At 37.5% G+C, this 16,787-nt stretch overlaps 1 protein-coding gene across 6 annotated transcripts in view; it reads left to right on the forward strand.

Annotated features, from left to right (window-relative positions):
- PHKA1 (phosphorylase kinase regulatory subunit alpha 1) overlaps positions 1-16,787 on the forward strand; it is a 173,780-nt gene that overhangs the window by 28,634 nt on the left and 128,359 nt on the right. For all 6 annotated transcript variants that reach the window (XM_005227992.5, XM_002700009.6, XM_002700010.7 and 3 more), the window contains exons 7-10: positions 8,146-8,244; positions 9,169-9,315; positions 10,487-10,540; positions 14,938-15,060. In XM_005227992.5, the coding sequence (XP_005228049.1) occupies positions 8,146-8,244; positions 9,169-9,315; positions 10,487-10,540; positions 14,938-15,060 (423 nt within the window). The remainder of the gene's footprint in view (positions 1-8,145; positions 8,245-9,168; positions 9,316-10,486; positions 10,541-14,937; positions 15,061-16,787) is intronic.

Below are 16,787 nucleotides of genomic sequence, written 5' to 3' on the forward strand. Positions count from 1 at the left end.
AGCCTCAAATTTTACTGAACAACATAACCAAACATCTTCTTTCATACAAATAATCTAATTCAATGTTTTCAGTTGCCATACACATTTAATAATTACTCTATTGATGATAATGCTTTAATGAGGATCTTTGTACATACATTCTGGTGAACCTGCATGAATATTTTTGTAGGATAGATTCCTAAAAGTGAAACCATTGGGTTAAGGGATGTACACTTTAAAACTGCCCTCCAAAACAATTTCCACCAGTTTACATTTTCCCCATTCATATATGATGGATACAGGCTTCCCTGGTGGCTCAGACAGTAAAGCATCTGCCTGCAATGCAGGAGACCTGGGTTTGATCCCTGGGTAAGAAGCATCCCCTGGAGAAGGAAATGGCAACCCACTCCAGTAATCTTGCCTGGAAAATTCCATGGACAGAGGAGCCTGGTAGGCTACAGTCCATGGGATCACAAAGAGTTGGACACGACTGAGCAACTTCATATGATGGATATATGCCATCATGTACCATCTGTATCATTTTCCTCAAACCCTCACTAACTCTGAATATTATCAATATTTCTGAGTAATTTGATTTAAAATTTTTTAACCACTGAAACATTTTTCTACATTTTATTTTGAAATCATTTCAGACTTTGGGAAACTTGTAAGGACTGTGTGAAGAATTCCCATATAGCCTTCATTCAAGTTCCCTACTTGTTAACATTTGTTTGTTCTTTCTGTTTACACATACACATTATTTTTTCCTGAACCAGTTGAGAATAAACTGCAGACATTGATGCTTCATGCCTCCTAAATATTTCAGTATAAATTTCTTCAAAGACAGTCCCATCACCATGGTCCAATCATCAAAATCAGGAAATGAACACTGGCATCATACTACCACGTAATCCAAAGATCCCATTCAAATTTCTTTAATTGTTCCAATAACATCATTTATAGCCAAAATCAAAAACAAACAAAAACCCTTATTATTCAGAATCCAATCCAGGATAACATGTTACATTTAGTTGTAATATCTCTTTGGATTTCTTTAACTTGGAATAATACTTCAGACTTGACTTACCTTTTATGATCTTGGCATTTTTAAAGATTATAGGCCAGTTGTTTTATAGGATGTCCTTCAGTTTGATTTTGTGTGATATTTCCTCATGATTTGAATCAAGCTATGCATTTTTTACAATAATACCACAGAGATAATGACGTGTCCTTAGTACATCATCAGGAAGTACAGCTGTGGATTTATCTCATTACTGTTTATGTTGTTTGATGACTTCATTAAGGTGGTATCTGCCATATTTCTCTGCTGTAAATTTCCTATTTCCCCCTTGTAATTGTTAATTATTTTGTTCCTGGATGATATGTGTACAACCCATTAGGTGTCAGTTAGACATGATTTCTCCAAGGAAAGTTTCCAGAATTACCTCTATCCCAAAGATTAAGTCAGTTCTGTCTCATAATTGAGAAGCTACAAATAACTAATAAATATTTGAAAGAATATTCAACCTTGGTAGCAAATTAATGCAACTGACTCACCATTTTTCTATCAAATTAGGAAAAATTTCAGAGGTAATACTTGGTTTGCATGAAAGAAGTTAGTGCACAGCTGGTGTTAGTTATATTGGTACAAACTGCATGGAAGGGAATGTAGCATTATGTCTTAAAAATTGTTTATACCCTTTGACCCAGTGATTCTATTACAGGGAATTAATGCTTAAATGACAACTCATTCTACTCTGTTTTTATGAGTTTAACTTTTTTAGGTTCCACACAGAAGTGATATAATATTTGCCTGACATCTCATTTAGTATAAAGCCCTCAAGGTACATCCAAGTTGTCATAAATGATAGGATTTCCTTCTTTCTTATGGCTGAATGATAATCCATTACACACACACACACACAGGCAGGTGCCCACACATATACTTCACATTTTCTTTATCCATTCATCTGTTGATGGAAACAAATCATTTCTCTATATTATCAATGATGCTGCAGTAAACATAGGAGTGCATATATTTCGATATCCTGTTTTTATTTCCCTTGGATATATACCCAACAGAGAAATTTCTGGATCATATGGGAGTTCTATTTTTTATTTTTTCTGAGTAACATCCATAGTTATTATTTTCCATAGTTGCTGAAACAACTTGTATTTCTCTCAAGTGTGTACAAGGCTCTCTTTTATCTACATCATCACCAATACTTATCTTTTTTTATGATAACCATTCTGAAATATGTGAGGTGATTGTGGTTTTGACTTGTATTTCCCTTTTGATTAGTCATGTTGGGCATCTTTTCATGTTCCTGCTGGCCATTTCTATGTTCTCTTTGGAAAAACTGTGTAGTCAATTCCTTTGCCCATTTTTAATTGAATTATTTGTTTTTATGTTATTGAATTGTATGAGTTCTTTATATATTTTTGATATAAACTTCTTATTAGATATGTGTTTCACAAAAAGTCTCTCCCATGCTGTGGGCTGCCTTATGTCTTTTGTTTTTCTTTTCTTTTTTTAATTTATTTTTATATTGAATGATAATTACTTCACAGAAATTTCTTGTTTTCTGTCAAACCTCAACATGAATCAGCCATAGGTATATATATATCCCCTATCTTTTGAACCTCCCTCCCACCCCATCCCACCCCTCTAGATTGATACAGAGCCCCTGTTTGAGTTTCCTGAGCCATACAGCAAATTCCCTGTTGGATATCTATTTTACATATGGTAATATAAGTTTCCATGTACTCTTTCTGTACATCTCACCCTTTCTTTCCCTCTCCCCATGTCCATAAGTCTATTCTCTATGTCTGTTTCTCCATTGCTGCCCTGGAAATAAATTCTTCAGTACCATTTTTCTAGATTCCATATATATGCATTAAAATATGGTATTTATCTTTCTCTTTCTGACTGACTTCACTCTGTATAATAGGTTCTAGGTTCATCCACCTCATCAGAACTGACTCAAATGCATTTCTTTTTGTGCCTTAGTAATATTCCATTGTGTATATGTACCACAACTTCTTTATCCATTCATCTGTCGATGGACATCTAGGTTGCTTCCATGTCCTAACTATTGTAAATGGTGCTTAAATGAACAATAGGATGCATGTGTCTTTTTCAATTTTGGTTTCCTCAGGGTATATGCCTAGGAGTGGGATTGCTGGGTCATATAGTGGTTTTATTCCTAGTTTGTTTAAAGGAGTCTCCATACCGTCTTCCATAGTGGCTGTATCAATTTACATTCCCACCAAGAGTGCTAGAGCGTTCCATTTTTTCCACACCTTCTCCAGCATTTATTGTTTGTAGACTTTTTGATGATGGCCATTCTGACCGGTGTGAGGTGATAGCTCATTGTAGTTTTGATTTGCATTTCTCTAATAATGAGTGATGTTGAGCATCTTTTCATGTGTTTGTTAGCCACCTGTATGTCTTCTTTGGAGAAGTGTCTGTTTAGGTCTTTTTCCCACTTTTTGATTGGGCTGTTTGTTTTTCTGGCATTGAGTTGTATGAACTGCTTGTATATTTTGGAAATTAATCCTTTGTCAGTTGTTTCATTTGCTATTATTTTCTCCCATTCTGAGGGTTGTCTTTTCACCTTGCTTACAGTTTCCTTTACTATGCAAAAGCTTTTAATTTTCATCAGGCCCCACTTGTTTAATTTTGGTTTTATTTCCATTACTCTAGGAAATGGGTCACAGAGAATCTTGCTTTGATTTATGTCATCGAGGGTTCTGCCTGTGTTTCCCTCTAAGAGTTTTATAGTTTCTGGTCTTATATTTAGGCCTTTAATCCATTTTGAGTTTATCTTTGTGTATGCTGTTAGGAAGTGTTCTAATTTCATTCTTTTACACATAGCTGTACAGTTTTCTCAGCACCATTTATTGAAGAGGCTATCTCTGCCCCACGGTATATTCTTGGATCCTTTGTCAAAAATAAGGTATCCATAGGTGCATGAGTTTATTTCTGGGATTTCTGTCTTGTTCCATTGGTCAATATTTCTGTTTTTGTGCCAGTACCATACTGTCTTGATGACCGTAGCTTTGTAGTATAATCTGAAGTCAGGAAGGTTGATTCCTCCAGCTCCATTCTTCTTGCTAAAGACTGCTTTGGCTATTCAGGGTCTTTTGTGTTTCCATATGAATTGTGAAATTTTTTGTTCTAGTTCTGTGAAAAATGCCATTGGTAATTTTATAGGGATCACATTGAATTTGTAGATTGCATTTGGTAGTATAGTCATTTTCACAATATTGATTCTTCCTTCCCAGGAACATGGAATATCTTTCCATCTGTTTATGTCATCTTTGATTTCTTTCATTAGTGTCTTATAATATTCTGTGTACAGTTCTTTTGTCTCGTTAGGCAAGTGTGTTCCTAGATATTTAATTCTTTTTGTTGCAGTGGTGAATGGGATTGATTCCTTAATTTCTCTTTCTGATTTTTTCATTGTTAGTATATAGAAATACAAGTGATTCCTGTGTATTGATTTGTATCCTGCAACTTTGCTAAATTCACTGATTACCTCTAGTAATTTTCTGATATTGTCTTTAGAGTTTTCTATGTACAGTATCATGTCATCTGCTTTACTTCTTTTCTGATCTGGATTCCTTTTATTTCTTTTTCTTCTCTGATTGCTGTAGCTAGGACTTCCAGAGCTATGTTGAATAATGGTGGTGAAAGTGGACACCCTTGTCTTGTTCCTATCTTAGGGAGAATGCTTTCAGTTTTCACCATTGAGAATAATGTTTGCTGTAGGCTTAGCCTATAAGGCCTTTACTATGTTGAGGTAGGTTCCTTCTATGCCCATTTTTTGAAGAGTTTTGATCATAAATAGGTGCTGAATTTTGTCAAAGGATTTTTCTGCATCTATTGAGATGCATATGGTTTTTATCTTTCAATTTGTTAATATAGTGTATCACATTGATTGATTGATTGATTTGCATATATTGAAAAATCCTTGCATTCCTGAAATAAACCCCACTTGATAATGGTTGAGCTTTTGGATGTGTTGCTGAATTCTATTTGCTAAAATTTTGTTGAGGATTTTTGCATCAATGTTCATCAGTGATATTGGCCTGTAGTTTTCTTTTTTGTATGTTGTCTTTGTCTGGTATCAGGGTGATGGTGGCCTCATAGAATGAGTTTGGAATTGTCCCTTCCTCTACAATTGCACTCATCTCACACACTAGTAAAGTAATGCTCAAAATTCTCCAAGCCAGGCTTCAGCAATACAGGAACTGTGAACTTCCTGATGTTCAAGCTGGTTTTAGAAAAGGCGGAGGAGCCAGAGATCAAATTGCCAACATCTGCTGGATCATCAAAAAAGCAAGTGAGCTCCAGAAGAACATCTATTTCTGCTTTATTGACTATGCCAAAGCCTTTGACTGTGTGGACCACAATAAACTGTGAAAAATTCTGAAAGAGATGGGAATACTAGACCACCTGACCTGCCTCTTGAGAAACATATATGCAGGTTGGAAGCAACAGTTAGAACTGGACAGGGAACAACAGACTGGTTCCAAATAGGAAAAGGAGTTCGTCAAGGCTGTATATTGTCACTCTGCTTATTTAATTTATATGCAGAGTACATCATGAGAAACGCTGGACTGGAAGAAGCACAAGCTGGAATCAAGATTGCTGGGAGACATATCAATAACCTCAGATATGCAGATGACACTACCCTGATGCCAGAAGGTGAAGAAGAACTAAAGAGCCTCTTGATGAAAGTGAAAGAGGAGAGTGAAAAAGTTGGCTTAAAGATCAACATTCAGAAAACTAAGATCATGGCATCTGGGCCCATCATTTCATGGCAAATAGATGGGGCAACAGTGGAAACAATGGCTGACTTTATTTTGGGGGGCTCCAAAATCACTGCAGATGATGACTGCAGCCATGAAATTAAAAGATGCTTACTCCTTGAAAGGAAAGTTATGACCAACCTAGATAGCATATTAAAAAGCAGAGACATTACTTTGTCAACAGAGTTCCGTCTAGTCAAGGCTATGGTTTTTCCAGTAGTCATGTACAGATGTGAGAGTTGGACTATAAAGAAAGCTGAGCACTGAAGAATTGATGCCTTTTAACTATGGTGTTGGAGTAGACTCTTGAGAATCCCTTGGACTGCAAGGAGATCCAACCAGTCCATCCTAAAGGAGATAAGTCCTAGGTGTTCTTCGGAAGGACTGATGAAGCTAAAACTCCAATACTTTGGCCACCTGATGCAAAGAGCTGACTCATTGGAAAAGACCCTGATGCTGGGAATGATTGAGGGCAGGAGGAGAACGGGACGACAGAGGATGAGATGATTGGATGGTATCACCAACTCAGTGGACGTGAGTTTAGATGAACTGCAGGAGTTGGTGATGGGTAGGGTGGCCGGGCGTGCTGCAATTCATGGGGTCGCAAAGAGTCGGACACAACTGAGCGACTGAACTGAAGGGTTAGTTCTCTGGTTGGCTAGGGTCTTGGAGTCAGTGTTCCCACTCTGAAGGTTCAGGGCTTGATCTCTCTCCAAAGACCAGTCTAGGTCTAATCTACCAACAGGAATTTCACCCAAAATGAAAGGGCCTTTACTTGAGTTCCAGAAGCCAGTGCACAAGAACACAACAAAGGTCTCTGACTCAGCAAAAACTCAGTATCGCTTGCCACATGGACAGACCTTGGATTGCAACAGATGACTAGAGGGTCTTCTTTAGGAGTTCTTTTTCATCTTTTTGATTGTTTCTTTTGTTGTTTAGAAGCTTTTTAGTTTGATGTAGTCCCTTGTATTGATTTTTGCTTTTGTTGCTTATGATTTTGGTGTCATATCTAAAAAAATAATTGCCAAGACCAATGTGAAGGAGTTTTATGTTTATCAGGTCTTATGTTAATCCATTTTGAGTTAATTTGTATGTGTGGTGTAAGATAGGGGTACAATTTCATTGTTCTGTGTGTGATTATCCAATTTTCCCAAAACCGTTTGTTGAAGAGACTATCCTTTTCTCATTGAGTGTTGCTGGCTCCCTTATGAAATATTAACTGACTATAAATACAGAGATTTATTTCTGGGCTCTCTATTCTGTTTTATCAGTTTGTACGTCTGCTTTAATGCCTATATCATACTGTTTTAATTACTATAGCTTGGTAGCATAGTTTGAAATCAGGATCTGTGATGCCTTCAGCATTGTTTTTCTTTTTGATAATTGCTTTGGCTATATGGTGTCTTTTGTAGTTCCTTACAAATTGTAGGGTTTTTTTTCTGTGAAAAATGCCATTGGAATTTTTATACAGATTGCATTGGATCTATAGATGACTGGGTAGTATAGACAGTTTAACAATATTAATTCTTCTGATCCATGTACATGGCGATATCTTTCCATTTGTTTTTGTCTTCAATTTCTTTCATCAACGTATTGTTTTTCATTGTACAGATCTTTCACCTCTTCAGTTAAATCTATTCTTAAGTATTTTATTGCTGGTGATGCTATTGTGAATGTGATACTTTTATTTATTTTTTAGTTATTTTGTCATTACTGTATAGAAAACACCACTGATTTCTGTATTTTTGTTTTATATCCTGAAAATTTACTGAATTTGTTGATTAATTCTGATAGATTGTTGGTTGAGTCTAGGGTTTTCTATATATGAGACCATATCATCCACAAATAATGACAATTTCATTGCTTCCTTTCTGATTCAGATATCTTTTATTTCTTTTTCTTGGCTAATTGCTTTAGCTAGGCCTTCCAGTACTATGTTGAAGTAGTACTTCAGAGTGCTGAGAGTGGGCATTCTTGCCTTGCTTTTATCTTACAGGAAAACTTTCAATTTTTCACCATTGAATTCGCTGTGGGTTTGTTGTATATGGCCTTTATTATGTTGACGTGTGTTCCTTCTATACTGAATTTGTTGAGGGTTTTTAATCATGAAAGTATGACTACAACCTCCATCTCAAATGTCTCTGGGACAATTTGGGAGACCCAAAAAAAAAAAAAAAAAAAAAAACCTAAGAGACCCCTGTGAATAAAGAATGTTATTATATTTTCTGTTCTGCTAAACATATTTAAAATGGCATCATGTGCATTGATATACCAGGATAGAAGAATAAGAATAAGAAATATACATCTTTATAGTGCTAAAGTTGTCCTTTCCTCCTTTGTTCCTCAAAGGCAGCCCTGGAAGCATTAGATGAACTGGACCTGTTTGGTGTGAAGGGTGGGCCGCAGTCAGTTATCCATGTCCTAGCTGATGAAGTACAACACTGCCAGGTAAGAGGATTGGACCATATTATAGAAAAATATATTTTTACTCAGACTCAAATTTAGCATGAGCTTTAGAATAAGGAGAACTGAATGAGAATACATAATATGATTTATTATCATGTGCCAAAAATGTCTTATTAAGCATCCTATAGAGATAAACCTGATGTGGCATGAGCTATAACAGAGATCATAGTCCTGTTCTCTCACCCAACATTATAAAGGAATCCCATCACAGTGTATGAAATTATCCTCTATTGTATCTCCTTTTCTAAATATACCAAGAGAACAAGAGGTGATAGATTTTGAGTGTTCTTTTTGATAGTGGTTCTGAATATTTCTCTTGTCCCCACTGGTGCTAAGGTTAGATGTTTGGAGATTAGACTATTTACATGGTAAATGCATATCTTCAGTTTTGTTTAAGATTACTTCATATATTGAAAGATAAAGGTTCTTGTCATTGACAGTATGGCTTTTCCCATCTTCTTCAAACCCTGATTGGACCCCCATGGTGTTCTAGTGAATATAATCTTACTTTCTAACTTTAAAAATGCAAAATTTTCAAATAAGATAGATTTGGGGGATATAGGAGCTAAGCTTTCTATATCCTGCTTCCCAGCAGCTATATTTATGCTTAAATAGTTGTTAATGGAGCAACAGGATTATGGATGGAAAAATGATGCTTAGAGTATTCTTTATCCATTGGCAGCTGCTTAAAAATCAGGATTAGGAAACACTGAGAGAACGATTAAGACAAGGAAGGATTTATAGAAGTAGCTAGTCTTCTAAGCTCTCACTATTGAATCATTTTTAGATTTTCATTTAAATTATTTTCTTCAACATAAATCTTTTGAAATTAAAGCTATTAATTTTATAATCCCAGGCCACTTACTAATGTGCTACATTTGACTTCCTTTCTTTCCTTTCTTTCAGTCTATCCTTAATTCAATACTCCCCCGGGCTTCAACATCTAAAGAAGTTGATGCTAGTTTACTTTCAGTTATTTCCTTCCCAGCCTTTGCAGTAGAGGATAACCAGTTGGTGGAGCTCACAAAACAGGAAATCATCACCAAGCTTCAAGTATGTCCATATGTGCCTTTCTTTCTTTAGGGCTCTAATTTTAAGGCAAAATTAGTATCTTTGTGGGCCTTGAATGTGACCTGTGTCAGTGATTTAACCAAGCAATCAGAGTTAACATCACCAGTAATAAGTAATAGTAATATCATGTATATGCCCTGATACAGTGCACTGAGAAGTGCCTAGCACGTCTGTGATGTCCTTCCTAAGAACGCAGTACGTCAAACCAAATTCAGGGACATTCTACAAAATAACTGGCAGATGCTCTTCAAAAACGCTGAGATGATGAAAAACAAGGAAAGACTGAAGAATGGTCACAGATTAGACTAAGGAAACATGACAGCTAAATGCAGTGGGACCGTAAACTGGATACTGGAATAGAAAAAAAGCGTTAGTAAAAAGTCTGGTGAAATGCAAATAAGTTATGTACTTTGGTTAGTAGTGTTGTACCAAGGTTAGTTTTTTAGTTTTGGTGAATGTCCTATGGGCTTCCCAGATGACTCAGTGGGAAAGAATATGCCTGCCAATGCAGGAGATGCAGGTTTAATTCCTGGGTCAGGAAGATCCCCTGGAGAAGCAAATGGCAACCCACTCCAGTATTCTTGCCTGGGAAATCCCATGTACAGAGGAGCCTGGTGGGCCACAAAAGAGTGGGACATGACTTGGCAACTAAACAACAGAAACAACAAAATGTTCTATGGTTATATAAGATGTTAACATTAGGGAACAGTGGTTGAAGGAAATATGGGGACTCTGACTGTTTTGGGAACTCTTCTGTAAGTCTCAAATGATCGCAAAATTTTTAAAATGTGTTTCCTTTAAAAAAAAAAAAAAAAACAAACCTGCAGTCTTGTAAGAATTGTGTGAGCAGAACCACATAGGTTCGTAATTGGGCTGTCATAGACTTATCCGATGGTAGAAAGCCATGGAGAAGATAAAATAAGAACTTTGCTTTAGGGAAGAGCCTATAACTTAGCCCTCACTTGAAATCACATTGCTAAAATTGATTTCTGTTGCTGGACTGATAGCAGAGTTTTTTAAAATTATTTTTTAGGTATAATTTCTATGTTGTTGATAGGTTGGCACATGTAGCTGTTGGAGAGGATGCATTTCTGATTGATTATATTGCTGTACCAATGTACGTGCTTCTTACTTGTTTCCTCTGCATTTCCAGGGTCGTTATGGTTGTTGTCGCTTTCTACGAGATGGATATAAAACTCCTAAAGAGGTACGTTTGTTTTCCCAAAAATGAGTCCAAGATAGAATGGTCACTACTAACTGCAGCTTCATTCAGATAAAATATGTATCTCATCAATATTACTTCAAATAATTACTAAATAGGGTAACAATGACTGATGCTTGCTTCCTGTTTGGGGATTAGTTGTGAGGTTTTCTCTGTGAGCTGTTCCATATTAAATAAAATAGAGGAAACTGTTTGCCTGGAAAATCCCATGAACGGAGGAGCCTGGAAGGCTGCAGTCCATGGGGTCGCTGAGGGTCGGACGCAACTGAGCAACTTCACTTTGACTTTTCACTTTCATGCATTGGAGAAGGAAATGGCAACCCACTCCAGTGTTCTTGCCTGGAGAATCCCAGGGATGGGGGAGCCTGGTGGGCTGCCATCTATGGGGTCGCATAGAGTCGGACACGACTGAAGTGACTTAGCAGCAGTACATCCTTCCACCTCGTGAAGTTGTTTAGTTTCAAAAAAGAGCTAGTGATGGATGCTTAAATCACTGGATGAAAATTTTGGCAGAAACAGAATATTTACATGGTCTCAAAGTATTCCTCCTGAAATATTCAATAATTACAAAGGAAAACTCTTTCTGTCAGTAGATCCTTTTGGATCCCTTCCACCTTTTGCAGTTGATTAATTCTAAATAGTACTTGATCTTTAAAAGTTAACTTTCTTTTGTTCCACTTGTCAAAAATTTTCCTTGGAAATATCAATGAAGAAAATTAAGTATTATTAAAAAGGGAATGAGTGATTGTTACTTACTTTCATTGGCAATGTAGCTCAGGTCAGCTGGTTGAGAGCCATTATATCACAGTAATCCAAGTCTATGCCCCAACCAGTAATGCTGAAGAAGCTGAAGTTGAACGCTTCTATGAAGACCTACAAGACCTTTTAGAACTAACACCCAAAAAAGATGTCCTTTTCATTATAGGGGACTGGAATGCAAAAGTAGGAAGTCAAGAAACACCTGGAGTAACAGGCAAATTTGGCCTTGGAATACGGAATGAAGCAGGGCAAAGACTAATAGAGTTTTGCCAAGAAAATGCACTGGTCATAACAAACACCCTCTTCCAACAACACAAGAGAAGACTCTACACATGGACATCACCAGATGGTCAACACCGAAATCAGATTGATTATATTCTTTGCAGCCAAAGATGGAGAAGCTCTATACAGTCAGCAAAAAAAAGACCAGGAGCTGACTGTGGCGCAGATCATGAACTCCTTATTGCCAAATTCAGACTTAAATTGAAGAAAGTAGGGAAAACCACTAGACCATTCAGGTATGACCTAAATCAAATCCCTTATGATTATACAGTGGAAGTGAGAAACAGATTTAAGGGCCTAGATCTGATAGATAGAGTGCCTGATGAACTATGGAATGAGGTTCGTGACATTGTACAGGAGACAGGGGTCAAGACCATCCCCATGGAAAAGAAATGCAAAACAGCAAAATGGCTGTCTGGGGAGGCCTTACAAGTAGCTGTGAAAAGAAGAGAAGTGAAAAGCAAAGGAGAAAAGGAAAGATATAAACATCTGAATGCAGAGTTCCAAAGAATAGCAAGAAAAGATAAGAAAGCCTTCTTCAGCAGTCAATGCAAAGAAATAGAGGAAAACAACAGAATGGGAAAGACTAGAGATCTCTTCAAGAAAATCAGAGATACCAAAGGAACATTTCATGCAAAGATGGACTCGATAAAGGACAGAAATGGTATGGACCTAACAGAAGCAGAAGATATCAAAAAGAGATGGCAAGAATACACAGAAGAACTGTACAGAAAGATCTTCACGACCCAGATAATCACGATGGTGTGATCACTGACCTAGAGCCAGACATCCTGGAATGTGAAGTCAAGTGGGCCTTAGAAAGCATCACTACGAACAAAGCTAGTGGAGGTGATGGAATTCCAGTTGAGCTATTTCAAATCCTGAAAGATGATGCTCTGAAAGTGCTGCACTCAATATGCCAGCAAATTTGGAAAACTCAGCAGTGGCCACAGGACTGGAAAAGGTCAGTTTTCATTCCAATCCCAAAGAAAGGCAATGCCAAAGAATGCTTAAACTACCGCACAATTGCACTCATCTCACACGCTAGTAAAGTAATGCTTAAAATGCTCCAAGCCAGGCTTCAGCAATACGTGAACCGTGAACTTCCTGATGTTCAAGCTGGTTTTAGAAAAGGCAGAGGAACCAGAGATCAAATTGCCAACATCCGCTGGATCATGGAAAAAGCAAGAGAGTTCCAGAAAAACATCTATTTCTGCTTTGTTGACTATGCCAAAGCCTTTGACTGTGTGGATCACAATAAACTGTGGAAAATTCTTCAAGAGATGGGAATACCAGACCACCTGATCTGCCTCTTGAGAAATTTGTATGCAGGTCAGGAAGCAACAGTTAGAACTGGACATGGAATAACAGACTGGTTCCAAATAGGAAAAGGAGTACCTCAAGGCTGTATATTGTCACCCTGTTTATTTAACTTATATGCAGATTACATCATGAGAAACGCTGGACTGGAAGAAACACAAGCTGGAATCAAGATTGCCGGGAGAAATATCAATAACCTCAGATATGCAGATGACACCACCCTTATGGCAGAAAGTGAAGAGGAACTAAAAAGCCTCTTGATGAAGGTGAAAGTAGAGAGTGAAAAAGTTGGCTTAAAGCTCAACATTCAGAAAACAAAGATCATGGCATCTGGTCCCATCACTTCATGGGAAATAGATGGGGAAACAGTGGAAACAGTGTCAGACTTTATTTTTCTGGGCTCCAAAATCACTGCAGATGGTGACTGTAGCCATGAAATTAAAAGACGCTTACTCCTTGGAAGGAAAGTTATGACCAACCTAGATAGCATATTCAAAAGCAGAGACATTACTTTGCCAACAAAGGCTCGTCTAGTCAAGGCTATGGTTTTTCCTGTGGTCATGTATGGATGTGAGAGTTGGACTGTGAAGAAGGCTGAGCGCCAAAGAATTGATGCTTTTGAACTGTGGTGTTGGAGAAGACTCTTGAGAGTCCCTTGGACTGCAAGGAGATCCAACCAGTCCATTCTGAAGGAGATCAGCCCTGGGAGTTCTTTGGAAGGAATGATGCTAAAGCTGAAACTCCAGTACTTTGGCCACCTCATGGGAAGAGTTGACTCATTGGAAAAGACTGATGCTGGGAGGGATTGGGGGCAGGAGGAGAAGGGGACGACAGAGGATGAGATGGCTGGATGTCATCACTGACTCGATGGACGTGAGTCTGAGTGAACTCCGGGAGTTGGTGATGGACAGGGAGGCCTGGTGTGCTGCGATTCATGGGGTCGCAAAGAGTCGAACACGACTGAGTGACTGGTCTGATCTTATCTGATCTGATAATTTTTTTAATTACTCAGCTCAAACTCTTCTGATTTACTTCCTCTCTTCCCTGTTATACTTTAGGCCTTTTGACTTCTGCCCCTACTAATCTATTAAAATTGTACTCTGAAATATCATCATAATCTCCTGAGTAACCAATCTAGTAGCATTTTCTCAGTCCTTATTCTCTTTTTTTTAGATGAATTTAATTTTATTCAAATCATAATCCAAATTACAATGGATAGATTGTTTTATATAGTTTTATGGAGTGTAACTAGATTTTACTGATTTCACTATAGACACTGAAAAATACACAATAAAAATAGGTTTGGTGTCTCTGTTACCTACCACTACATTTTCTTGAAATTCTTTTCCTATTTTAATTTCCACGACTCATTGCCATCCTAATTTTTCTGCTCTTTCTGTTCTCCTTCACCAAACTGAGGATTTACCATGTTTCTGTTCTTGGGCTGCTTGTTCATTGTATATAGGTACTACAGCTATAACTTGTGTTTCACATGTCACATCTTCAAGGATGATTCCCAACTTGCTGTCTTTCTAAACATTTTTATTTGTATGTTCTGCTACTACCTCAAAGTTAACAAGTACAAAACCAAACTCAAGGTTATTACAAATTAGTCTCACTTCCTCATACATCTGCCTGTAGTATCATTTTTGTCCTAGTTCTACTAGTTAGAACCACATGACAAAGTGTTAGTCGCTCAGTTGTATCCAACTCTTTGTGACCCCATGAACTGTAGGCCGCCACACTCTTCTGTCCATGGAATTCTCCAAGCAAGAATACTGGATTGGGTAGCCATTCCCTTTTCCAGGAGATCTTCCCAACCCAGGGATTGAAGCCAGGTCTCTTGCATTGCAGACAGACTCTACTGTCTGAGCCACCAGTAAAGGAGGAGAGTGTATATGTGAGCTGCCTTCTCTGAAACAAACTATTAGTGATGAAAGACTGTGTTGTAAAACCTCTGAACTAAAGGTATAGTCTGATCTTGGAGTAATAAGACAGACTTTGTTTATTGTCTTTACTAGGATCCCAATCGTCTGTACTATGAACCAGCTGAGCTGAAGTTATTTGAAAACATTGAGTGTGAATGGCCGTTGTTCTGGACATACTTTATCCTCGATGGGGTCTTCAGTGGCAATGCAGAACAGGTAATGCACTGGGGAAAGGGCTTTTCCGCAGATTGTTATTACGTCTCCCTCTTTCAGTTAATGACTGTGCTGACCTTATGCCCAAATGGAAGTCTTCCTAATAGGGAGGACACAGAGGGGTCTTCACAGGGGTCCTGACCTCCAGGATCCAATGCCTGATGAGCCGAGGTAAAGCTGATGTAATAATAGTAGAAATAAAGTGTACAACAAATGTAATGCACTTGTATCATCCTGAAATCACCACATGCCCCTAGGTCTGTGGAAAACTTCTTTTCCACAAAGCTGGTCCCTGGTTCCCAAAAGGTTAAATACCACTTTCCTAGAGACTAGTAGTTGAGGGTACTATATTAGAGAATAGCACTGAAACGTGTACATTACCATATGTAAAACAGATGAACAGTGCAAGTTTGATGCATGAAGCAGGGCACCAAAAGCCAGTGCTCTGGGACAACCCAGAGGGACAGAGCAGGAAGGGAGGTGGAAGGGGAGTTCAGGATGGGGGGAACATAGATATCTGTGGCAAATTCACATTGATGTATGGCAAAAACCATCATAATATTGTAAAGTTATTATCCTCCAATTAAATTAAGTAATTGAAAAAAGTAAAATTTTGACTACATTCCCCCCCTCCAACAAAAAGAGTTAAAAGACCTAGAAACACACTGCTATATTTTTAAATGGATAACCAACAAGGTCCTACTGTATAGCACAGGGAAATCTGCTCAATGTTATGTGGAAGCCTGGATGGGAGATAGTTTGGGGAAGAATGGATACATGTATATATATGGCTGAGTCCTTTCACTGTTCACCTGAAATATCACAATATTGTTAACCAGCTATATACCCCAATACAAAATAGTGTTAAATTTAAAAACAAGAGTTAGAAGACCTAGATATTGCTATCACTCAGACTTGACTTTTAGTAAATATAGAAAGCAGAATAGCAAATCCTGTCTATTTGCCTTAGTCATCAGAAATACTTGAATTTACCTCCTGACTTTATATGTCTTTTGAAAAAACAAATGTTGGAAATGATGTTCTGGCTTTAGCAAACAAAACAAAACAAAACAAAAAAACAAAACAACAACCCAGTTATACCCTGTCCTCACCCCCAAAACACAGTTATCATTGCTTTTTTAGCTACACAAATAAAGGAGTTCAGAAACTATTGTTGGGAAACAGTGAGACTAGACAATTTAATCAAGTAAGGTTAATGTCAGGCATTCTGCAAATTGGCTGTGTTCTAAACTTGGACGTAAAAACAACACATTTGGAATTCATTTTACTCAGTTACATAAAATACAGCTTTGTGTAATTTGAATGTTTTGGCCAATAGTAGTCTGCAACTGCCAATGTGAGTTTAAATAATAGAGTTACACCAAAGTTTCAGGGGCATAAAGGGTTATTTCTCTAAGCTTTAGTAAATTATAGAGTATATTTTTTTGAGCAAGAAAAACAATAATAGAAATACCTGCCTTATCTTGACCACCCTATTTTGATTCTACCATTTTTTTCAGTCCTTCTCAAATTCTACAAAGTAACTTATCAAAAACTGTGCTTGCTCAAAGAAAGATTTGTTAAATGTGCCAACTGAGTATAAAGCACATTTAGGTTTTTTAAACTCTTAGGAGGAAGAAAAGAGTTGGAAGACCTGGATTCTTTTTTATTCTTTTCTTTTCCCGACTTTGCTACTGACCACTGAGTAGCCTAAGTACTGTCATTGACTT

The sequence above is a fragment of the Bos taurus genome, chromosome X, assembly GCF_002263795.3.
Source record: "Bos taurus isolate L1 Dominette 01449 registration number 42190680 breed Hereford chromosome X, ARS-UCD2.0, whole genome shotgun sequence".
NCBI lineage: Eukaryota > Metazoa > Chordata > Mammalia > Artiodactyla > Bovidae > Bos > Bos taurus.